The sequence below is a fragment of the Crinia signifera genome, chromosome 19, assembly GCF_055691185.1.
Source record: "Crinia signifera chromosome 19, ASM5569118v1, whole genome shotgun sequence".
Taxonomy (NCBI): Eukaryota; Metazoa; Chordata; class Amphibia; order Anura; family Myobatrachidae; genus Crinia; species Crinia signifera.
Genome location: NC_139226.1, coordinates 116522989 through 116549713, shown reverse-complemented (window position 1 = coordinate 116549713; position 26725 = coordinate 116522989). Strand labels below are relative to the sequence as shown.

The following is a 26725-nucleotide window of genomic DNA, read 5'->3' as shown; positions in this document are numbered from 1 at the left end:
GTAATACAAGGATCAGGTGTATAAAGACTAACACCTCATTTCCACTACCGTTAAACCAGATATTGCTGTGATTACCCATTCACAACTCAGCGGAAAATAGTTAATACGTGTCCAGTGACCCGGTGATCGAGCAAGGCTAGCTTGTAGGGTCGGTCCTGGGAAGGACACAAGTTAAGTGGCAGTGTAAACAAGCCAGGGTCTTCCAACCCTGCCCCTGTTAACAGCATGGCCTACAGTGTTACCGGTGCCTCCAGTGTTCAGTGCCAATGGCTTGAACTTTGAAATAATCTGGGCCAGAGTTGCGGTAAAAAGGGGTCAGTCCTGGGTATGATTTTTTTGGTACGGTCTTATGAACCTCGGGTCAGACCCGGACATTAGGTGGAAAAGGGGTATTAATGAATCCATTAACAAAACTAGAGGCCTGCAATATTAATTAAATTATACCCCTTTCAGACAGAAAGCTGGGGCTGCAACCCTAGTTTTTCCCAGGGTTTTTAACACAGGTAACAACTCCTACCCCCCTTAAAACAGCAATTTGATCCCAGGATATTTCTGGGTTTGTCCACTTTCACACAGAGCCTGTGTCTGCCCCATACTCCCACTGGCAGGGCCGTTACCGTAAGTGACCAATTGGCACGTGACCTGGTTGCTTGGTGACAGCTGGAAGCTACATCCCATTATTGGAAAATGCCTCCCATTGAAAGCAAACTATAATATGACCTTGTAATAAGAAATATGCTACAATTAGTTTAACGCCCCCGACAGAATTGCAATTGAAAAAAAAAAAAAGTGATTCTATGTTAAAGCAATTAACCCGTTATTAACTGCAGTTAAAATGTACTGAACTCTTCTCACAGAGGCTGACATGCAGTAAGCCTGGTCTGAGGCGGATTCTTACTGCTTTTCAGCATTATATAGAACATGATGCCAGTGTAGGGCATGCAGGGAGTGGGTACCTGTGAGGTAGGCTGCTAGTTTAATGCTTTCCAGTAAAATATGAATAATTCATACTTTAATGTTGGTAGGTGCCTACAGGTGTGCAAGATTAAGGAGGACCGTTATTTGGATATAGGGGTGTATGTGTAACTAGTGATGGCTTATTTTAAAATTCATATATATTTTAAACAAACCCGCCTCATGCCATGAGCTTACGTTCTCTTCTGCCAGTATCACCTCAGAACAAGAAAGGCCAAGAGAGGCTGTGTCAGCAGCACAGCAGAAAGGCCAAGAGAGGCTGTGTCAGCAGCACAGCAGTCACATAGCAGCTGCCCCGCACCTGGCGCAACGCTGTGAGGCAGCCGCCCCGCACCTGGCGCAACGCTGTGAGGCAGCCGCCCCGCACCTGGCGCATCTCTGTGAGGCAGCCGCCCCGCACCTGGCGCATCTCTGTGAGGCAGCCGCCCCGCACCTGGCGCATCTCTGTGAGGCAGCCGCCCCGCACCTGGCGCATCTCTGTGAGGCAGCCGCCCCGCACCTGGCGCATCTCTGTGAGGCAGCCGCCCCGCACCTGGCGCATCTCTGTGAGGCAGCCGCCCCGCACCTGGCGCATCTCTGTGAGGCAGCCGCCCCGCACCTGGCGCATCTCTGTGAGGCAGCCGCCCCGCACCTGGCGCATCTCTGTGAGGCAGCCGCCCCGCACCTGGCGCATCTCTGTGAGGCAGCCGCCCCGCACCTGGCGCATCTCTGTGAGGCAGCCGCCCCGCACCTGGCGCATCTCTGTGAGGCAGCCGCCCCGCACCTGGCGCATCTCTGTGAGGCATCTGCCCTCACCTCGCGCATCTCTATGTGGCAGCCGCATCTGCCCTCACCTCGCACATCTCTATGTGGCAGCCGCATCTGCCCTCACCTAGCACATCTCTATGTGGCAGCCGCATCTGCCCACACCTAGCACATCTCTATGTGGCAGCCGCATCTGCCCACACCTAGCACATCTCTATGTGGCAGCCGCATCTGCCCACACCTAGCACATCTCTATGTGGCAGCCGCATCTGCCCACACCTAGCACATCTCTATGTGGCAGCCGCATCTGCCCACACCTAGCACATCTCTATGTGGCAGCCGCATCTGCCCACACCTAGCACATCTCTATGTGGCAGCCGCATCTGCCCACACCTAGCACATCTCTATGTGGCAGCCGCATCTGCCCTCACCTCGCACATCTCTATGTGGCAGCTGCATCTGCCCTCACCTCGCACATCTCTATGTGGCAGCCGCATCTGCCCTCACCTAGCACATCTCTATGTGGCAGCCGCATCTGCCCACACCTAGCACATCTCTATGTGGCAGCCGCATCTGCCCACACCTAGCACATCTCTATGTGGCAGCCGCATCACCTCACCTAGCACATCTCTATGTGGCAGCCGCATCTGCCCACACCTCTATGGCAGCCGCATCTGCCCACACCTAGCACATCTCTATGGCAGCTGAATCACCTCACCTAGCACATCTCTATGTGGCAGCCGCATCTGCCCTCACCTAGCACATCTCTATGGCAGCCGCATCTGCCCTCACCTAGCACATCTCTATGGCAGCCGCATCTGCCCACACCTAGCACATCTCTATGGCAGCCGCATCTGCCCACACCTAGCACATCTCTATGGCAGACGCATCTGCCCTCACCTAGCACATCTCTATGGCAGCCGCATCTGCCCACACCTAGCACATCTCTATGGCAGCCGCATCTGCCCACACCTAGCACATCTCTATGGCAGACGCATCTGCCCTCACCTAGCACATCTCTATGGCAGCTGCATCACCTCACCTAGCACATCTTTATGTGGCAGCCGCATCTGCCCACACCTCGCACATCTCTATGGTAACCGCATCTGCCCACACCTAGCACATCGCTATGGCAGGTTTGGTGGGGATATATAGGATTCTTGCGATCCCTTATATACTCAGCACTGGGTGGTGCGAGACAGGTGCACTCTCCATCTATCAGGGACCAGCACTGGGTTACACAGACACACAGGAGAGTGGTGCATTAGGTCCGGTGCCTCCCTCATATGACGGCCACAGGGCACAGCAGCAGCCAGCGCCTGAGCCGCTCAGGTGTGTAGGATACAGGCACTGAGCCGGTGTGACAGTCCGGGGCGCAGCCTCCTCACCTGTACGTCCTCATTCCTCAGCTCGTCGATAAGCACCGCAATCGGATACAGAGAGTCATCCCCATCGGCTCCGGCCATCGTAACACTCACAGACCGCAGCTTCCTCGACCAGTCTCTTAGTACAGGCCTACTTCCGCCCGGGACGCTGAGAGGGGGCGGGGAGGGGCACACCGGAAGTCGCATGTTCAGGGGCGGAGCCGGAGCGCTCAGGATTCAGCCAGCCAGCTGCGGGCGGCTATACATAGAGACACGCCCACTGCGCGCGGGCACAACAACTCGCCGGTCGTGGTGGGGTACATGCCGGTGCCCGGCCGGGTCACCACCTCGCGGCTTGTGCGGGACACCAGCACCCACCTCCATAGTAAAGGGGGGAGATGTATCAATGCTTGGAGAGAGATAAAGTGCCAGCTCCTGTCATATTTCGCACACAGCCCGTGTTATGGCAGCAGCTGATTGGTTGCTTTGTACTTTATCTCTCTATCTCTGCATGAAATCTGTCTCTGAGTCCCTTCCCAGCAGGCATTGTGCTGATTGATTTGCAGCTCTGCCAGTCACACCTGTAATGCCAGGTATATACGGTGGGCAGGATGCATCAGGCATTGCATACCGCCTGCAATGCATCCCACCCATCACCACAAGTATGACTGCATTTATTAATGCTGTGTGCTTGAAGGAAATCCTAAAAGCTAGCTCTTGCGGAAAGGACTTTTGTCCCAATAGGATTTCAGGAAACACGATAAAAGCCCATGGGATTCACTAGGAATGGACAAAACCATATGCACGGCAAGCTTCATTCCCACGCATCTCTATGGGCCTTATTTTGGTTCATTCTTTCTGACAAAATCCTTCTTAGATGGACAAAACCATGTGCACTGCAGGGGGGCAGATGTAACATGTGCAGAGAGAATTAGATTTGGGTGAGTAATTTTGTTTCTGTGCAGGGAAAATACTGACTGCTTTATTTTTACACTGCAATATAGATCTCACTTTGAAGTAAAACCCCACCCAAATCTAATTCTCTCTGCACAAGTTACATCTGCCCCACCTGCAGTGCACATGGTTTTGCCCATCTAAGAAGGATTTTGTCAGAAAGAATGAACCAAAATAAGGCCCTATGTGAGAGCTGCATCCCTGCACCTAGCACATCTCTATGTGGCAGCTGCACCTAGCACATTTCTATGTGGCAGCTGCATCCCTGCACCTAGCACATCTCTATGTGGCAGCTGCATCCCTGCACCTAGCACATCTCTATGTGGCAGCTGCATCCCTGCACCTAGCACATCTCTATGTGGCAGCTGCATCCCTGCACATCTCTATGTGGCAGCTGCTTCCCTGCACCTAGCACATCTCTATGTGGCAGCTGCATCCCCGCACCTAGCACATCTCTATGTAGCACCTGACTAGGGTTACCACCTAGTCCCTTTAATTCCGGACACATGTTAATTACACTGGTTCTGTGGCAGTTTAAAATCAGGTGAAGTGGAGTCTTGAAGTCAGCCAGCCACAGAACCTGTGTAATTAATATGTGTCCAGAATTAAAGGGACTAGGTGGTAACCCTACACCTGACTCTCCGCACTGATGTCACAGACCATACTCAAAAAGGGATGCAGTTACAATCCCGGCGTTCAGAATCCCGACGCCAGAATGCCAACACATTCTCCCTCCGTGGGTGTCCACGACACCCCTGGAGGGAGAATAAATTAGTGTGCCGAGCGTAGCGAGGCACCGGGCCCGCTGCGTGGCGAGCGCAGCGAGCCCGCAAGGGGGGGCGATCCACGTCCCCCCCTTGTCGGGATTTTGGCTGTCGGGATTCCGGTGTCGGGATTCTGAACGCCGGGATCCCGACCGCCGGGATTCAATACTGAATCCCTCAAAAATGCCTGGGCACGCCTGCCTTTTTTCAGACATAAGGTGCCCATACACGTTGAGATATGGGGCTGTGCGTTTTGTACTTAATAATGTGCCGTGCGATTTTGGCACTTGTAGGGGAATGCGATCCCCCTACATGTGCGATTCGATGCGATATTAGCCATTTTTTTTTTAAGTTAATAGCTACTAATGGACATCGCATCGCATGTACTCCTGTACTGATGCGATGCAATGCCATGAAGCACAAAAAGTACTGCATGCAGATACTTTTTGTGCTTTACAATATTGTACCTGTGGGGCCGCGCATCGCATCCCCGCAGGTACACGGCGCGATTATCGCACATGCGATGCGTTTTGTACTTTAAAAGTACAATACGCATGCGATAATCGGTACGTGTATGGGCACCTTAAGGGCCAGATGCACTAAGTTTTAAAAGTGATAAAATGGAGAGTAATAAACAGCCAGCCAATCAGCTCCTACCTGCCATGTTACAGACTGTGTTTGAAAAATGTCAGACAGGATCTGATTGGTTGGTTGTTTATCACTTGAAGCTTAGTACATCTGGCCCAAACTTTTAAAACGGCCATACACATGCAAATTTATCTTCAGATCTGGCTGGTTGGATCAAAAACATGGTTATGGATGAGAGCAAATGACAATTGACCATTTGCTTGGAAATCCTGGAAAACTGACAAACTGTCACTCATCCATAACCATGTTTTTGTTCCAACCAGCCAGATCTGAAGATAAATCTTACTAGTGTATGGGCACCATACAGTACCAGCCAATCAGCGGCGTTAACCTGCTCATTGGTTTTTGAACACACGCAGCACAGAGAGGTCTGAATTATACAATGCAATGACTTTGCGGTGAGGGACTCTGCATTCCAGTTTGTTTCGGAAAACTGCAGCTGATTCTGAAATAAACCCTATATCATCTGTCACAAATTTCAAGTGAAATTGTGAACGCCATTGCCTCGTTTGTGTGTTTTCTAGCGTGTACCCAGCTTTACTGTACAATTAAGCCACACCACCTATTGTTCTATTGGGGACCTTTGCTAGTGTTCGTTGTATACTTGCACTTTCCTAGTGGTTTATATTCATTTGATCTTTTATCATTCCGTGGTTTCGTTTATTATGATGAGAAGTTTGGCAAAAATAAAAACTGTCTTCCTGGGAGGTCAAAACATCGTTAACTTCTAAAGTAATCATAGGTTGCTAGGGAACAAATAACTCCAGAAGGATAATATTGAACGCAGTGACGCAACAAGTTTATACTTTTATACTTCTGTGCTTAATACTAGATAAAGTTGAAATGTAAGTGCACTCACTGTAAATATTTTCAGCATCAGGAAAGTACAAATTTACAATTCCAGAGAACATGCAGTAATCTATCTGGCCTATCTCAGTGGACTACCTCTCCCACCCACATCCAAGGACACTCCCTCGATCTCGTCTTCTCTCGCTCTTCTTCCCTTACTGACTACACTATCTCGGCTTTTCCTCTTTCTGACCATCACCTTATCTCCTTCTCCCTCACTGCTTCCCCCTCTTCCACCCCCCCTCCCATGCGCATTGTCTCACGGCATAACGTCAACACACTTGATCTTGCTGCCTTCTCAAACACGCTGTGTCCTCTTCTCGCCCCAATCGCCCTCATGTCCTGCCCGAACCTCGCTGCCTCCCTCTATAATGACACCCTATCTTCGGCATTGGACTCTGCCTGCCCTCCCTCCTCTATCCCCCTTCGATGCTCCAACCCCCAACCGTGGCACTCGCCTATCACCCGATTCCTTAAAAAGTGCTCTTGCACTGCTGAGCGCTTCTGGAAGAAATCACGCTCCCTTGCGGATTATCTCCATTTCAAATTCATTCTTTCCTCCTTCAGCTCTGCCCTTGCTCTGGCCAAGGAATCCTACTTTAAGTCCCTCATCCTTTCCCAATCATCCAATCCCCGCAGGCTCTTCGCCACCTTCAACTCCTTGCTCTCCCCCCCTCCTCCAGCTCTTCCGTCCTCCATCGTAGCCGCTGATTTTGCTACCTACTTTTCAACCAAAATCTCCTCTCTCAGGACTGCCATCACTGCTGCCATGACCTCACCCTCTCCCTACTCCCCTCCTACATCTCCACTCCCCTCCTTCCAACCCCTGTCCTCATTTTACCCCACCACTGCTGCTGAAGTCCACTCTATCCTTCAATCCGCTTCTCCCTCCACCTGCCCGCTCGATCCTATCCCCTCCAATATTATCCGTCGTCTCAGTCCGTCAGTTTGCTCTCACCTGGCTCACCTCTTTAATCTTTCCCTATCCTCTGGGATCTTCCCTTCCTCCTTCAAACACGCTCTTGTCTCCCCAATTCTCAAAAAAAAACAAATCTGGACCCATCCAACTACAGGCCCATCTCCCTCCTCCCTTTTGCCTCCAAGCTCCTAGAACGTCTGACCTATAATTGTCTCCTAAGCCACCTTACTGCTAACTCCATTCTAGACGCCCTCCAATCCGGGTTCCGCCCTTTACATTCCACTGAAACTGCCCTGACCAAAGTCACTAACGATCTACTATCGGCTAAATCCAAAGGCCTCTTCTCTATCCTCATCCAGCTTGATCTGTCGGCTGCCATTGACACTGTTGACCACCCTCTCCTGCTCAACACCCTCCGCTCCTTTGGCATCACTTGCACGGTCTTCTCCTGGTTCACCTCATACCTCTCCGATCGCTCCTTCTCTGTCTCCACTCCGAGCTCCTCCTCTTCTACTACCCCGCAGCCAGTCGGTGTTCCCCAAGGGTCAGTCCTTGGCCCTCTCCTCTTCTCCCTCTACACCACCTCTCTGGGCACCCTCATCAGCTCCTATGGTTTTAATTACCACCTTTATGCTGATGATACCCTAATCTATCTCTCCTCCCCCGACCTATCCCCATCACTCCTGTCCAAGGTCTCCGAATGCCTCACGGCCATCTCAGCCTGGATGACCCAACGCTTCCTGAAACTAAACATTGCTAAAACTGAACTTCTAATCTTCCATCCCCCGAACATCCCCTCTTCTCCCACTATCTCCATCAGCATTGGTGAAACCGAGATCACCTCCACCGACCAAACGCGCTGCCTCTGTGTCATCATTGACTCCTCCCTCTCTTTCACCCCCCACATTCGTGCTCTCTCACAGTTTCACCTACGCAACATCTCACGCATCAGACCATTCCTCTCCACTGACGCGACCAAAATTCTCATTCATTCTCTTGTCATCTCCCACCTTGACTACTGCAACATCCTTCTCTCTGGGCTACCTCTCACCCGCCTCGCACCTCTCCAATCCATTCTTAACGCTGCTGCTAGGCTCATCTTCCTCTCCCGCCACTCTACCTCTGCCTCCCCCCTCTGTCTATCTCTTCACTGGCTCCCCATTCCTTTCCGAGTTCTCTTTAAACTCCTCACCACCACCTACAAGGCTCTCTCCTCCTCCACCGCTCCTTACCTCTCTTCACTGATCTCTATCCACACTCACTCCCGTCCTCTTCGCTCCATCGCTGACCGCCGACTGACCTCTCACCTAATCACCTCCTCCCACTCCCGTGTCCAAGACTTCTCTCGCGCTGCCCCCCTGCACTGGAACAACCTCCCGCCACCCATCAGGCTTTCTGATTCCCTTACCTCCTTCAAGCGCTCCCTCAAAACCCACTTTTTTCGACTAGCCTATCCCTCCTCCTAACCTCTTTTGATCCTCCTATCCTGCCTCCGTTCCCCTCCGTTTCTACTTATCCTGTTGTTTTTCATTCGTCTACCCACCTATTTTTAGTATGTTAACTCTTATGAGTAGGGTCCTCCTTCCTCACGTACTCACCCTACCTATTTACCTCACCTGTGCTCCTGTCCTGTTCTTCCCTTCCTCTACTTCATCTTCAGTCTCCTCGACAATTTTGACACCTACTTCTGAACTGATGCTGATTTTAGTTCTACCAGCTATACCCCTATTCATACTGTATTTTTCAACACACCACTGGTGTAACTATAGCACCGCAGCCCCCGCCACCGCGGGGGGGGGGGGCGCTGTGCATATGGGGGCGCCGGGGGCTGCGGTGCTATAGTTACACCTCCCCCCAATCCCCCGCAGGCTTACCTATTTCGCTGGTCCCGGCGGCTCCGTTCTTCTGCTGAGGACCACCACAAAATGGCTGCCCCCATATAGCACACTGTTCTCTGAAACTGTCTGCTGTATGGGGGCGGCCATTTTGTGGTGGTCCTCAGCAGAAGAACGGAGCCGCCGGGACCAGCGCAAAAGGTAAGGCTGCGGGGGATTGGGGGGGTTTGAATGGGCGGTGGGGGGCGCCCCCCCCTAACGGCGGGGGGGCGCCCAAAACGTAGCTACGCCACTGCAACACACCCTGTACGTTACCTTGTCATTTGTTTTTTGTTTGCTATGTACGGCGCTGCGGACACTTTGCGGCGCCTTATAAATAAACGTACTACTACTAATGCAGTGTTAACAGAACCATGATTACAGATGTCAAATAACTGTTTTTAGAATGAATACTTAGGAAAAATATATATTGTAGAATATTTCTTTTTTTCCCCCCCAAGCATTAAGTGTTAAAATAAGTACTCAAAAATGGAATAAGTAAGTATGTAAAAGGTACACAATGGTCATTATTCTGGTTCACTCGCAAAGGCAAATTCCTTCTCAAATGGACAATACCATGAGCACTGCAGGTGGGGCAGATGTAACTTGTGCAGAGAGAATTAGAATTTGGTGGAGTTTTACTTCAAAGTGAGATCTATATTGGAGTGCAAAAATAAAGCAGTCAGTATTTTCCCTGCACAGAAACAAACTCACCCACATCTAAAACTCTCCGCACATGTTACATCTGCCTCCCTGCAGTGCACATGGTTTTGTCCATTTGAGAAGGAATTTGCCTTTGCGAGTGAACCAGAATAAAGACCAATATAAAAAGTTACATTCCAGCGCGACAGATTTCACTAGCTGGCGAGCACTGTCGGAATGTCAGAGAACGGCTCCATCTGTACATCTCCATGGACACCATATAACTGTACCGCGTCCCCTCGGGTGACTCACTTCGGTCATGGTACCTCGCTATGCTCAGCACACTATTATAATCAAACTCTGGCCCTTATTCTGATTGAGTCGGATGGCTCCGAGTGCGGATGGACAGCCGATGGTTGGTGTTTGCGCATGTGCAGAGGCGTATCTGCCCATGTGCAAATACCTCACAAGTATGAACACGCTGTGAGGTCCGTGCAGAAAATGATTGCACGGAACCATCTGATCAGTGGGAGGAGAGGGGTGTGAAGGGCTGTTTGGGCTCATTACCATATGTGTACACCCTGAGTTTCATGGGCGTTCCCATGAAAACGCTGAGCGTACGTATGGTAATGCAGCCATGACGCACGTGTGGGGGGGGGACATATGACATAGCCGGATGTCAGCTGCCCGCCCAGATCCCTGCTTTCATACGGAAAAATGTCCGAGTGGTCTGGAGAACTCAGTGATGCCTGACCGCTCGGTCCATCATTCGATGGTCGGCGACCATCTGAGGATGGGGGAGGTTCCCACAGATGGAGGAGGTGTTCACATGAAACATCCACTTGCGGTCCCTTCGCTCATCGTCTTACCGCATTCGGACAGTGTGAGCTATCCGTACAGTAGGCGGGGCTAAGAACGCTCGGTTCCTGTCCAAAATACGTATCCGTCCGATTCAACTAGAATAAGGGCCTCTATGTCCACTTCAATGGAAAACTATGAAAAAACCACCTGTCTTGGAAAAAATTTTGAAACTCATGTTGATCTTTCCCATGTCAACCTAGTGCTTGTGTCAGCATTTTGACCATGTCGATCTAAGGTATGTTGACCTTTTCCTGTGTCAACCTATGGCCTTCTGACCATTTATGGTTGACCTATTGACTGTTTACCTTATTACTGTTGACCGCATCCCATCATATACAGTATGTATACAGCATATATCACATACAATGCTGTACTGTAGATAGAGGCTGTCATTTAGGGGGTTATTGTAGTTGACTCGCTCGGAGGGGAAATCGCACCCTTGTGAGTCAACCAGAACCTGCCCTGCGAATGGCGGTACCCCCCCCCCCCCTTCGCACGCTTGGTTTGTTGGTTTGTTCACCCAGCATGCACATGGATGTTTTACATAAACATCCATACGAAGGTCAGGGGGAACCTCCCACATGTGGTGCGTGCACGTATATATAAAGTGTCTGACAGGTCACTTATATATGCGTGCACATTCAGGAGGAAGTGGGCGGGCCCACGTCACCGGGTGATCACCATGGGAATGCCCAGCACTTTCATGGGTATGCCCATGAAAAGCTGGGCGTTCCCATGTGCAAGTACCACGGCCCACTGCCCCATGCTTCCCACCCGGCGAACAGTTTTTTTGCAGTGGCTGCACTCACCGGAGTATGCACATGCACAGAAATGCGGCTGCGCATGACCATTCGCCAAACATCAGTCCCCGTGCGAACGGACCGGAATAAGTCCAAAACCAGTTCCATCTCTCCATTTTTGAGCATACAAGCATACATACAAAGGCTGATTTTATGTCGAGAGCAAAGTATACTTACAAAACTCATTTCTCCTCTCCTGGAGAAGCTGACCACTTTGGGAGCAGCCCTGTGCTCTTTATACCCCATTGTATATCAATAAACTGCACCCTCCTTCATGGCAGCATATTGCAGGTCGGTGGGGAGGGGGTAGCACTAAAATAATGTGATGGTATTCTCTTTTGCACTTTACAATACCAATGTTCTTGGCCAGGGGCATCTCCAGAGGTGGGGCTACAGCGCATTCCAAAAGTCAAACCAACTGCCACCCCAAATATGCCCCTATTTAAATCTTGGACAGCGTTGCAGCCCCACATCAGGAACTGTCCCTGACCTTTAACTGTACCTAGGGATGCCAATCCCAGGGCATTTTTTAAATCCCGGGAGTCGGGATTGAAAAATGCTCAATCCCGGTATTCCCTGGATTGACATCTGTAAGTGGTACAGGCAGTCAGCAGGGGCCAAAAACAAGCCCTGTCCCCACACTCCGGCCGCCCGGCCCATTTACTTACATGGGTGGTCACACAGCAGCGGTGCCTACGGGAGCGGGCGGGTTGCATTGGTGGTGGCACCAGCAGCAGACCTGGAGGGCAGGCAGCTGAAGCTGCACAGGACTGAGAGGTGAGGGGTCACTCTCACGGATGCTGCCCCGCATTAGATATGCGCATCTAATCCCGGAATCCCCGATTGGAAGGTCCAATCCCGGGATTCAAATCCCTGCGTTTTGGTGAAACTAATGTTTTTTTTTTCCCAAATATTTTTATTGAGCCTCAATATAAAAAGTAATAGTACAATATATCCAATAATGAATAATAACATACATGTAATAGTAATGAGGTTCAAGAACCATTTTCAAAATTTTTCTTAACAAGTTCAGTATATGAATAAAGTGGAGCACTGACTCCTAATACAATAAATAAAATACAGATATCTCTGCTCATGTTATGATAAAAAGGATATGAGAATGTCTCTCCAAGCATTAAATTCGACCTGAGTGTGTCATCATTATAGTGATCAAAACAGATAAAACAATAAAAATTAAAATAATAAAATAAATGAATATATATATATATATATATATATATATATATATATATATATATATATATATACAAAACAGGAACAGAGTGCGCTAGAAGGTGAAAGCACTCTGTTCCTGTTTTGTATTTCTATCTGTTCTGGGTCTCAGCTAACAGGGAACTCTCAGAGTTGCTGCTATTCTTAGAATTGGGCGCGGACTTTTGGGTATCTTTTGTCTTCTTTATATATATATATATATATATATATATATATATATATATATATAAAGAAGAGCAAAAAAAAAAAAAAGAAGAAACAGCCTGGCCCTGCTTTTAACATAGCAGGTGGCCAAGCAGTGAACCAAAGTACCTGCCCAACAGTCGACCCGGGCCACCAACCCATCCACGGAGAGATCCAGTCAATATTCGGGAATTAAGGGAAAAGGAAGACAGGAAGTATGGAACAGAAGGGGAGATGGGGGGAGAAAGTGAAGGGTGGAGTATGGATAATATGATATTTGGGGGCCCGATCATATGGTGATAGGAATGATGTTTTGTAGAAGCTAAAGGGTATACCATGACGTACTTTGAAAACAGCCTTGGATTGCCTGTTTGGTATGAGAGGGAAGGGTCTGGATAAATCTGTTCCAGCAAGCAACTAGCTTAGGGGTTAAGAGCTCTTTATGGAGTGAGGTCTCTAACCAGTCCATAGTGAATAAGAAGAGTAAACGGGAGGTTGCCATGTCTAATGACAGAGGTGAGGTCTATATCCATTGTTGCAAGATAGCTTTTTTGCCTACTGCTGAGATGAGTATAATCAGTTCTTTGTCATTTTTAGGAATGTTAGATTGATCGGCAATGTATCCAAATAGTGCCCAAGAGTCAGTACATTTAAATGACAAGTGTAATGTATTGGTAGCATAGTCATGTAGTGTTTGCCAAAAAGTCTGTATGTGTGGGCATTGCCAAAGGCAATGGAATATGTCAGCCTCAGGTGTATGGCATTTGGAACAATCAGATCTTTCCGCTGTACCCATTAGATACTGTAGCAGCGTTTAGGTGAATAGTATGCTCTATGAAGGATTTTATATAGCATTTCTTGATAGGAGCTGGCAGGGATGAGTTTAAGATTGGTTAGGAAGGTGTCTAGGATAGTTTCAGAGTCAAGAGAAGAGGACTGGGAAACCCATTTATTAAGCGCTGGGAGATCAGTCTCAGGATCCAATTCTGGGCGTATGCGTGCGTATATAGTAGAGATAGAATGTGTTTTGGTACGTATCACCGAATCTAATGGATTCGTGATATCTTGGGGCCGTAGCTTAGCAAGAATTGATTGTAGGTAGTGGGTAGCCTGAATGTAAGAGAATGCATGACTAGATGGAAGATTAAATCTTTGCATCGCCTCCTCGAATGTGAGTGGAGTGTTAGAAGTGTTAAGTAGGTTTCTTAGACATGAAATTCCAGAGGATCGCCATGTCGTGAAAGGTGGTCCGGCTTCACCCCTCTGGAATTCCAGGTTTCCAATCAGGGGGAGGGATAAGGAGTAAAAATGTTGCAAGCCTAGGGACTTTCTTGCACGCCTCCAAGCATATATAGTAGAAGATAATAAGGGATTATCAAATTGGGGTGATTTTAATTGTGATGGGCGTGCATGTAGGAGGAAGCTAAGAGAGAGTGGAGCACATAACTGCGAGTCTAGCTCTGCATCAGTGAAGACAGCAGTATTATTAACCCAGTCTACCGCATTGCGGAGAATGCAGGCCAGATTATATTGCTTTATATTGGGCAAATTGACACCTCCTCGTTGAGTTGTCTGCATTAACTTATAAAGGCTGATCCTAGGTCTTTTGGTGTTCCAAATAAATTTGGAGAGCATAGAATGAAGTAAGGAAATATCAGTCTTAGAAAGCAGACCCGGAGTCATCTGCAGCACATAAAGCAACTTTGGAAAGCTGGCCATTTTGAACAAGTTACATCTTCCAGCCACTAATGTTAACAACAGGGAACCTTTGCACAGTCATTATATTTAACCAAATATTACATAAACAAAACATAGACAAGTCGTCTTTAATGTTTCTGTATTAAGCTTTGCAAGTCTTAAAAGGCTTTTCCCTTGTTGTCAGTCTGGAATCGTTCGTCAACCCTGGGGCACTGGCGAATAGTCAATAATAGGAATAAATCTTTTGAACTTTTAAAAGGTTTTAAACTACAAACACTAGAGTTATATATTTGAAGAGAACATAAGACATGAATAAACATCTCCAACACAGAATATTACTATGATAACGTCCCCCGAGAGATGTGGATTTCTAAAGAAGAGGAAGTCACAGACCTATTACAATAGCTGGCCTAACCACAATAAAGTCTATGACGTACATTCAGTGCCTATAAATCATTAGAGCTTAGCAATTATTTTACCCAACTCATGCAATCAGTTGGATGAGTTATAAAGAACAGTTTCTGAAGAAATGCAAAGTATTTTATCTAATTATGTGAAAGATAAACTCTCCCTCCAGATTACCTAAATTCAATTCCCGGTAAGTTCCTTTATACGTTGTATTCCGAATGGTTTGGTTTTAGTTTAACTTTTTTTAGCTGCTGTCCTGATATCATGACCTTTATATGATAGGTTACCTGTAACGGTACTTCTTTACTTTCACGGCGCCACTAGAAATCGCGGTCATCGCGGGCATTGAATGCACTAAAAAATCGGGTGCGACGCGATGCCTGCGATGCCCGCGATTTCCCATAGGGACCAATGTTAAATTTCTCAATGGACACGATTTTCTGTTCAATGCCTCAATTGACACGATTTTTCCATAGGAAACAATGTGAAATGGCCCACAGAGGCCAAATAGGCACCCTCAAGTGTGAAATGGCCCCAACAATTGTTAACGCCACCCCACGATCAACGTCAACCCGAAGCGTGACGAGCGCAGCGAGCCCGCGAGGGGCGGCGGTACGCGTCCTCCGACCTTTTCATGCCCTACTATCCACTAGGGCGTGGAGTGAGAATAGAATAGTGTGGCGAGCGCAGCGAGCCACCGAGCCCGAAGCGTGGCGAGCGCAGCGAGCCCCGCGAGGGGACGCGGATACCTTCACAGGTAAACGCGTCCCTTCGCGGGCTTCACAGGTATCCGCGTCCCCTCGCGGGGCTCGCTGCGCTCGCCACGCTTCGGGCTCGGTGGCTCGCTGCGCTCGCCACACTATTCTATTCTCACTCCACGCCCTAGTGGATAGTAGGGCATGAAGAGGTCGGAGGACGCGTGCCGCCGCCCCTCGCGGGCTCGCTGCGCTCGCCACGCTTCGGGTTGACGTTGATCGTGGGGTGGCGTTAACAACTTGAGGGTGCCTATTTGGCCTCTGTGGGCCATTTAACATTGTTTCCTATGGAAAAATCGTGTCAATTGAGGCATTGAACAGAAAATCGTGTCCATTGAGAAATTTAACATTGGTCCCTATGGGAAATCGCGGGCATCGCGGGCATCGCGTCGCACCCGATTTTTTAGTGCATTCAATGCCCGCGATGACCGCGATTTCCTATCTGTCCTAATCTAGTGGCGCCGTGAAAGTAAAGAAGTACCCCTGTAACTGTGGAATCCTAGGTATAGGCATTAAGAGCATTCCAATCCAGGCAGATAAGTATACACTTGAGGGAGTCAAATAAATACATACTCATAGGTGCCGATTCTGTGGGCTGCCATATTAATTTGCTGCTGCAGCACCCACATTGCCGGACCCGTGACCTGGGAAACAGTATGCTGGGAAGAGTGTATTCTGTCTGCGGAGTACCTGCACTGTGGGGGCATTTATGTACCTGCACTGTGGGGGCATTTATGTACCTGCACTGTGGGGACATTTATGTACCTGCACTGTAGGGGCATTTATGTACCTGCACTGTGGGGGCATTTATGTACCTGCACTGTGGGGGCATTTATGTACCTGCACTCTGGGGGCATTTATGTACCTGCACTGTGGGGGCATTTATGTACCTGCACTGTGGGGGCATTTATGTATGAGGAACTCTGTTGCCTAATTTGAATATTGGAGACAACCGTGCTCCGTAATATAAATTGGTATTATTTTGTGGCCACACCCCTTTCCCATGAAGCCACTCCTCTATATTTTTGGCTTGAGCACCCACCAACAAAAACATAAATCGGTACATACTTATGTTAAAAGGTAAACATTGGACTCACTCCAACTTGCAGGCCCCACCTATACTTATTGGCTTTGCTGTTTTCTATACTATTATAGCATTAGCCAAATCATTATAGGCACCAAATACTCTAATTAAATAAATGTGTTTAAATAAAGATTACTAGCAAAAAATCTTACCCCGTCACAGCTCACTAGCAGTAGCACACTATGGATGACTGCACACCAGCACAGATAAATATCTGTGTGATCATTTGCTGCTGTTTTTTTTCCGGTCAGGGGTTCCCACAATTGGGGATAATGAGAGACGTCAGCAGGTACTCCTGAGCATCTACAGCAAATCACAGTGATTATAGCAAATCATTGTCCTTGCAAAGAAACTCCTTGGGGGCAACAATGGCAGATACTGAAGAATCTGGGAGATTTGAAGCACAATACCAGGCAGCAGGAGATTTATGAGTGAAACAGGGGCCTCCCTCATAAAAAGGGTTGTTATCTAATTTAAAGGAGGGGGGGGGGGGGGTGATTTAAATGAAATGCAAGCCATTGTGCAAGGAGTTACAAAATAAGAGGGGGGCCTTGGGTTTATTAATTCCAGGATGGAACACCCCCCCCCCCCCCCATCTCTGGACTTCTTAATATATTATATAGGCTGTAAGTGTCTTGTGATCACCAGACAATAACTACTAAAAATCTTTAAATGCAAGATGATATCATGTGGTGTATCCCTTCATGGTGTCACGCCTGAACAATGACAAAAAGGTGAGTACAATGGCACTAGTACACCAGAATTACAGTGTGAGACTACAGAATTGAAACATCTAAAGGAAAGGTAAAATGGTGCCACTTTGTGTATGGCAATAAAAAAAAATCTATTTTACATTGATGCCTTTTGTGCCCACCTTTCCATTGTATGCAATTAGGTGCACTTATATTGTACCATCTCTCCCAGAATTGTCTCTGCAGTGTTAAATTGGACTGAAGATAATGCACTTCTCTGTTCCGATTCAGCTCTGCTGACGCCAGCGGCCTATAATTACACCCATTTCCTATTTCAACAGCCTATAAAAAAAAATGTTTGGAAAACTATTATCTACTGACGTAGTTTATCTCTGGATACATCAATGCCAGGTGTAGCTCAAGAACACATGGGAGCAATAGAGTGGAGATATGCCAAGCTGCACTGATTGGGTGGCAGGCCAACAGAATTTACCTGGGGTTTATTATAGCAAATGAAGCTTCATTGCTTAAAGGTAATTTAAGCATCTAATATCATTGCAGGTAAATGGGGTCCTGTTAGGCCAGTGGTTCTGAACCTCAGTCCTCAAGTACCCCCAACCAGAGCTGGATTAAGGCTTTAGGGGGCACGGGGTACTTGAGACATGGGGGGCTCTGGGGTATAAAATTAAAACCGTGGTGTCATCAATTATTAGGAAGAAAATGACAATTACAGTAGGTAGTAAATATATAAGATTCTTTCAAACCAATACCTTTTTAACCCCTTCCCGACATTTGACGTATATATACGTCATGGCCGGGATGTACTTCCCGACACATGACGTATATATACGTCATGACTTCAAAGTGCCACTGCGTCTCGAGACGCAGTGACAGAGGGACGATGTCTGCTGTCCCTGACAGCAGACATGTCCCTGCATGCCCAGGGGGGGCTGCGATGCCGCCCCCCCGTCGGCGATCGCTGTGATTGGCTGTTCAGTGTGAACAGCCATTCACAGCGTTTTCCTGTGTTACCGGCGAATCAGACGCTCGGTAACACAGGTGTCAATCACCGCCGGGCGTCAGGGGGCATGAGGGGGTCATCGGTGACGACGACACCTCACCCCACCTGCCCCCAAGGCTGTGATTGGTCCGTGGGACCCACGGACCAATCACAGCCAAGGCGCGTGATTTAAACTAACGGTGACTGCGCTGCAGACGCCATTCCGGTCTGGAATTGCGTGCAGAGCGGTCACCGTGCCAATCTGTCGTGATACATACCTGATCCTTGCCCGAAACTTACCTGATCACCGCTGATCACCGCTGGTAGCGTGCTGCCAGCAGCTGGATACTTCCTGGATCTTGTGACTTCTGTGTGTGCTGCTGCAGCAGTGTCATAGAGTCACAGATCGTGAGAGATAGGGACAGATAGTGACAGAAAGTGATAGAGAGTGATAGAGAGTGATAGAGAGTGATAGAGCGTGATAGAGCGTGATAGAGAGTGATAGAGAGTGCTATATTTTGTGTCTGCTGCACCCCCTTTTGTGCTGATCACTATATCTGAGGTGATCAGCAACTTTTTGGGGGTGCAGAGGTTTTTTTTTATATATATACCTGTCAGTTGCACCAAAGGTTGTGCTGCGTGTGCAACTGACTGCTGCCCCCCCTGCTGCCCCCCCTTTTGTGCTGGTCAGTTTTAATTAATTAATCAGCAACTTTTTGGGGGTCCAGGTTTTTTTTTTTATATATATACCCTGTCAGGTTGTGTGTCTGCTGCCCCTCACTGCTAATCAGTGGTGCATCACTGCATCACTGATCTGCAGTTTTTTTTTTTTTTGGAGAGTGCAGTGGGGTTTTGTTTTTACACCCACATTGCTTGTGTGGGTGTCCTGTGGCCGCTGAGCGCTGATCAGTGACGTACAATCACTGAACAGCATTTTTGGCACAGGGTTGATATCATTTTTTTTTCTGCAGTTTTTTTAAATTGTTTTTTTTTTTGGAGAGTGCTGTGGAAATTTTTTTTAAATTGTTTTTACACCCACGTTGCTTTTGTGGGTGTCCTGTGGCCGCTGATCAGTGACGTACAATCACTGAACAGCATTTTTGGCACAGGTTGATATCATTTTTTTTCTGCAGTTTTTTTTAAATTGTTTTTTTTTTGTTTTTACACCCACGTTGTTTTTGTGGGTGTCCTGTTGCCTTTGAGCGCTGTTTAGTGACGGACGTTACTGACCAACATCTGTGCTCAATTTTTGGCGCAGGACCTTTTTTTTTTTTTTTTTAACCCCTTCAATTTTTTTTTTTTTTATTGGGATCAAATTCCTGTATAAAGTATTTTTTTTTTCTGCTCTACATACACACTACATACCCCCCGTGTTGAAATAAAGTTTGTACCCCCCCTACACTATACACGTGTTGAAACATTACACTTACAGAAACACAAAAATAAAAATGGCATCCCAAATGTCATCCCAAATGTCATCCCAAATGTCATCCCAGTCATCCAGAAGAATGTATTCAGCGGAGGAGGCATATGCCATGCTTGCCTCTGACTCTGACACAGCCAGTGATGCAAGCGGGGAATTTGAAGGATTCGCCTTAAGCTCCTCTTCCTCCTCTGCTGATGAGGGACCCCCTCAAAGACGCCCCCGTAGAGCAGCTGAGACCCCCCCCCCAAATGATTGATCCCGTATGGACCCCACCACCAGACAATTTTGAGCCCCAGGTTCCTGAGTTTTTGGCCATCCCAGGAATCCAATTTGATTCAGCAGGTCTCAGAGAAATTGACTTTTTCAAATTATTTTTCTCTGATGATTTTATAAATTTAATGGTGGACCAAACTAATTTATATGCCCAGCAGTTTATTGCTCAAAACCCCACGTCATCATTTGCTAGGTGGACCCCTGTAGATGCAGTAGAGATGATGATGTTTTGGGGTCTGGTGTTACATATGGGCATAGTAAAAAAGCCAGAAATTAGGCAATATTGGAGTACAGATGTTCTGTACAGCACCCCATTTTACCGTATATGGCCATGACTCGGGCTCGTTTTGAGATAATCCTTACATTTTTACATTACACCGATAATACACTGTGCCCACCCAGAGATGATCCCACCTTTGACCGGCTATTCAAAGTCAGGCCGGTCATTGATCATTTCAGTGCCAAATTTGCAGAGATGTACATCCCTGAAAAATTTATTTGTATTGACGAGTCCCTTATACATTTTAAAGGAAGGGTTAAATTCCGCCAGTACCTTCCCAGTAAGAGGGCAAGGTATGGCATAAAAATGTATAAGCTGTGTGAAAGCACCTCAGGGTACACCCACAGGTTTAGGGTATATGAAGGGAAGGATTCAAGAATTGAACCGCCAGAATGCCCCCCCTCCCTCGTAGGTGTTAGTGGAAAAATTGTCTGGGATTTAGTGCACCCCTTCCTGGATAAAGGTTATCACCTCTATGTGGATAACTTTTACACTAGCATCCCCCTGTTTAAGGCCCTTGGTTCAAGAGGTACAGCAGCTTGCGGTACTGTGCGTAAGAACCAAAGAGGCCTCCCAAAAACGCACATTGCCCAAGTAATGAGAAGGGGTGAAAGCAGGGGAATATGCACCGAAAATATGTTGTTGGTCAAATATAAGGACAAGAGGGATGTCCTTATACTGACAACAATTCATGGAGACAGTACCACCTCCATCCCTGTACGAGGTACCAGTACCCACACCTCAAAACCTAATTGTATCCTAGATTACAATAGGTACATGGGCGGAGTGGATCTTTCAGATCAGGTACTGAAGCCGTACAGTGCCCTGCGGAAAACAAAAATCTGGTACAAGAAGCTGGCCGTGTATATCATCCAGATGGCACTGTATAACGCTTACGTGCTATTCCGTTCTACCAGCCAGAGGGGGACATTTATGCATTTTCAAGAGGAAGTCATAAAGGGCCTAATATTTGGGAACCAGCAGGCAGAGGGCCCCAGTACTTCTAGTACTGGCCCCCGTATTGTACCAGGGCAGCATTTTCCTAACGAAATCCCCTCCACTGCAAGAAAGGGCAGGACACAAAAAAGGTGCAAAGTTTGCTATAAAAAGGGAATAAGAAAGGAAACTATTTTCCACTGTGAAACTTGCCCCGACAAACCCGGCCTATGTATAAAGGAGTGTTTTAAAATATACCACACATCTATGGATTATTAGGTTCATCATTTCACCGTGCTTCGGGGGTCTTGCTAATGCCACATAGCACCCACCATTCATTCCACCAGAATCTGAGCTGCAAAATCCAAAAATCACTCCTTCCCTTCTGAGTCCTGCCATGCACCCAACTGGTATTTTTTGGTCACATATGAGGCATTGCCATACTCGGGAGAAATTGGGGCACAGATTTTGGGGTGCTTTTTCTCCTTCATACCTTCTGAAAATGAAAAATTTTGAGCCAGAACTGCATTTTTGTGTAAAAAAATGTAATTTTTCATTTTCACTGCCCAGTTGTATCAAAATTGGTGAAACCCCTGGGGGTTTGAAATGTACACTATACCCCTAGATGAATTCCCTGAGGGGTGTAGTTTGCAAAATGGGGTCACTTGTGGGGGGGTTCCACTGTATTGGTGCTTTGGGGGTCTTGCTAATGCGACATAGCACCCACCAACATTCCACCAGAATCTGTGCTGCAAAATCCAAATATCACTCCTTCCCTTCTGAGTCCTGCCACTTTTTGGTCACACATGAGGCATTGCCGTACTCGGGAGAAATTGGGGCATAGATTTTGGGGTGCTTTTTCTCCTTCATACCTTCTGAAAATGAAAAATTTTGAGCCAGAACTGCATTTTTGTGTAAAAAAATGTAATTTTTCATTTTCACTGCCCAGTTGTATCAAAATTGGTGAAACCCCTGGGGTTTTGAAATGTACACTATACCCCTAGATGAATTCCCTGAGGGGTGTAGTTTGCAAAATGGGGTCACTTGTGGGGGGGTTCCACTGTATTGGTGTTTTGGGGGTCTTGCTAATGCGACATAGCACCCACCAACATTCCACCAGAATCTGTGCTGCAAAATCCAAATATCACTCCTTCCCTTCTGAGTCCTGCCACTTTTTGGTCACACATGAGGCATTGCCGTACTCGGGAGAAATTGGGGCACAGATTTTTGGGTGCTTTTTCTCCTTCATACCTTCTGAAAATGAAAAATTTTGAGCCAGAACTGCATTTTTGTGTAAAAAAATGTAATTTTTCATTTTCACTGCCCAGTTGTATCAAAATTGGTGAAACCCCTGGGGGTTTGAAATGTACACTATACCCCTAGATGAATTCCCTGAGGGGTGTAGTTTGCAAAATGGGGTCACTTGTGGGGGTGTTCCAATGTATTGGTGCTTCGGGGGTCTTGCTAATGCGACATAGCACCCACCAACATTCCACCAGAATCTGAGCTGCAAAATCCAAAAATCACTCCTTCCCTTCTGAGTCCTGCCATGCACCCAAATGGTATTTTTTGGTCACATGTGAGACATTGCCGTACTCGGGAGAAATTGGGGCACAGATTTTGGGGTGCTTTTTCTCCTTCATACCTTCTGAAAATGAAAAATTTTGAGCCAGAACTGCATTTTTGTGTAAAAAAATTTAATTTTTCATTTTCACTGCCCAGTTGTATCAAAATTGGTGAAACCCCTGGGGGTTTGAAATGTACACTATACCCCTAGATGAATTCCCTGAGGGGTGTAGTTTGCAAAATGGGGTCACTTGTGGGGGGGTTCCACTGTATTGGTGCTTGGGGGGTCTTGCTAATGCGACATAGCACCCACCAACATTCCACCAGAATCTGAGCTGCAAAATCCAAAAATCACTCCTTCCCTTCTGAGTCCTGCCATGCACCCAAATGGTATTTTTTGGTCACATGTGAGGCATTGCCGTACTCGGGAGAAATTGGGGCACAGATTTTGGGGTGCTTTGTCTCCTTCATTCCTTGTGAAAATGAAAAATTTTGAGCCAGAACTGCATTTTTGTGTAAAAAATTTAATTTTTCATTTTCACTGCCCAGTTGTACCACAATTGGTGAAACCCCTGGGGGTTTGAAATGTACACTATACCCCTAGATGAATTCCCTGAGGGGTGTAGTTTGCAAAATGGGGTCACTTGTGGGGGGGTTCCTAAATTTTAGCATCTTATGGTGCCTAGAAACCTACATGGAGCCTAAAAAATAATCTCATAAAAAGGAGGCTCCAAAATCAAGTAGGTGCTCCTTCTATTATGAAGCCTGTGGTTTGGTCAACGTGCACACTAGGGCCACATATAGGATATTTATGAAAACAAAAGAATTGGGGGAATCAATTTTTAGTCACATTTCTCTAGTAAAATCTACTGTGTTCCTTAGAAAAATGTATTAAAATTGCAAATCTGCAAAAAAAATGAAATTTTGAAATTTCACCTACACTTTGTTTTAATTCCTGTGAAACACCTAAAGGGTTAACAAACTTCCAAAATGCTGTTTTGAATACTGTGAGGGGTGCAGTTTTTGAAATGGCATCATTTATGGGGGTGTCTCACATACAAGTCCCTCAAAGTCACATCAGAACTGAACTGGTCCCTAAAAAAATCAGTGTTTGAAATTTTCTTGAAAATTTGAGAATTTGCTATTCATATTGTAAGCCTCCTAGTGTCCAAAAAAATTAAAAGGAAGTTGAAATAATGATGGAAACATAAAGTAGACATATGGTCTATGTTAGTTATTAACTATTTTGAGTGGTATGATTATTTGTCTCACAAGCAGAAAATTTAACATTTTGCAAATTGCTAAATTTTCCATTTTTTTACGACATTTTGGTATTTTTCACAAAAAAACACAGACTGTATCGACCCAAATTTACCACTAATTTGAAGTACAATGTGTCACAAGAAAACAATCTCAAAATCACTGGGATAAGTAAAAGCAAAAAAAAGTTATCCCCACTTAAGTGATACATGTCAGATTTGAAAAAAAGGGCTCTGTCAGGAAGGCAAAAACTGGCTGTGTCAGTAAGGGGTTAATTAATATATTGTACAAAAATCAAATATACACTCTATTTCCCTGGCCTAAACCTAACGCCCCTGACCTGCAGCCTAACTCTAACTTCTACGTGCCTAAATCTAACCCCTCCCCGCAGCTTAATCCTAAACCCCCCCCCCCCCCAACCCGTAAATTTCAATCCCAACTCCTTAACCCACCCCACATAGGCCCTTATTCTGATAAGAGTTCGTCGGAGCACGTTTTTTAGCCCACTGCGCAATGCTAATGTCCGCAATGCGCATGTGCAGCCGCACTCCACCGTGCACGGGCGTAACTCAGCGACCAGAAAAACTCTGCCGTGCACGATCGGACACCGTGGGCGTAATCTGGGCGTATCACAGGGCGCGGCTTCAAAACTGGGTGGTAACCAGGGCGTGCATGTGGTGACAACAAGTGCTGGGCGAATGCCCCACTCGAGTTACTGAGTGCATGGACCCACTCGGACCTGTTTTTATGAGAAACACTCGGAAGAAAAAAGCGAGTCTCAAGCCTCGCAGCCCTACCACATCAGCGGGCCCGCATTCAGTCGACAATCAACATGCTACAATAGCTACATTACTTTCAGCAATACACACCCATGTAGCATAGAGGTGTCTCTCATTTATCAATTAACTAACTACATGGCAGCAGCACGGGAAGCGCACTTAGACTTCTCTGCGTTCAAATCGCTTGTATATTTGATTCTTTGAACACACAAATGCACCACTATTATTCACTGCTATTACAGTGTGTGCCAATTCTCTTACTCAAACCTTAACACACAAGTGCTCTTGGCATGTTAGGACAATACTACACACAATTACAACAAGTCGACAAGTGTCAACTCACATACTTCCATGCAAACACAACCATGACATTACACACATATGTCTTCTCATGTATTCAGATAACCATATTAATTGAATGCAATAAACAACATACACTTTGGGTAATTGCCTAAAAAGGGTTTGTGCATGAGTTATGTGCGGATTCCTGCTGGGCCGTGTTAAACACCAGCAGAGGGCGTTTGGTCGGGTGTCCAGACGTGTGGACGCTTATCTGAAGGAATGAACCAGAATAGTCATTGATCGGGATGCCAGCTGTCAGAAATCCAGCGTTGGCATCATTATCCTTTTGTTTTGATGGCAGTCAGGATGCCAGTGTTGGTATGGTGAATGCCAGCATCCTGCTGGGTGCTGACTGCTCCCCATGCCATGGTATGTTTTCTCTAAAGAGTGACTTGCAAAGTCCACACACACACACACACACACATATATCCTGTATGTATACATCGGCACTCACCTTTCCTAGTTTTGGGGTGCCCTATGGCTTGCGACCACATTGTTTAAACAGAAATTGTAGGGGCTCTGCACACACTAAATTAACTGATATTAATAAGTAGTGGAGATTTAGTTCATGAATTGATCAATGCATTTAAGCCTGCAGCCCCCTTCACGGGACCCCACTTTTCTGCAGGTCCTAACACTACTGCTCAAAATGGCTGCAATACACATAGCTATCAAATCAATGTTTGATTCCAGGCATGATATCTGGTCTGAAGCTCACAGCAGACTATACATTTATAGGTAATCAGTTACCAACACACCTGTCACTAATCATCTAGGGAACTGGTAAACATAAGCTATGAAATAAAGGTTAAAACAGGGTGCATGAGAGAATGTGACCACAATAAGACTGATTAAAAAATTAATCTAATAAACAATATATACACTAAACATCGGCACTCACCTTTCCTAGTTTTGGGGTGCCCTATGGCTTGTGGCCACATTGTTTAATGTAATGTATGTAGTGTTGAAAGCACGGGCACTCAGGGACTACCGATGGGTGATAAAGCCAAAGACTGGGTTTATTCCATAGTAGTGCTCAGTCAATGTTTCGTGGACAAACCCCCGTCGTCTGGACATATAAGCAGCACTATTCCCATATATACCGGCTCTGTAAGCCACTCAGTCTGTACTCAGACATTGGAAGGATCCGTCTACTAATGCTGCATTTGGTAGGTCGCACTCTGAATGACGTATCATATCTTGGATGTTTTTCTCTATGGTTTATCATTCTTTTTTTATTTCAATACTTTGCATGTACTCAATCCAAATGTCTTGTTTAAAATAAGATGTAATTGGGACTTATTACCCTTTAGGTTTGCACCATTATTCTGTGATTGTCCCAAAACTATTGTACACCAGTTTCTATAAATCTGCTGGGTATGTATAAACTATACATTACAATATCTAGATTGTACA

At 46.7% G+C, this 26725-nt stretch overlaps 1 protein-coding gene across 1 annotated transcript in view; it reads right to left on the bottom strand.

Moving 5' to 3' along the window:
• The window catches only part of PPP2R1B (protein phosphatase 2 scaffold subunit Abeta), a 36732-nt gene extending 33431 nt beyond the window's left edge, over positions 1 to 3301 (bottom strand). Inside the window, exon 1 of the mRNA XM_083163222.1 lies at positions 3108 to 3301. Coding sequence (XP_083019348.1) covers positions 3108 to 3290 — 183 coding nt within the window. The 5' untranslated portion in view covers positions 3291 to 3301. The remainder of the gene's footprint in view (positions 1 to 3107) is intronic.
• Positions 3302 to 26725: the final 23424 nt, after the last annotated feature.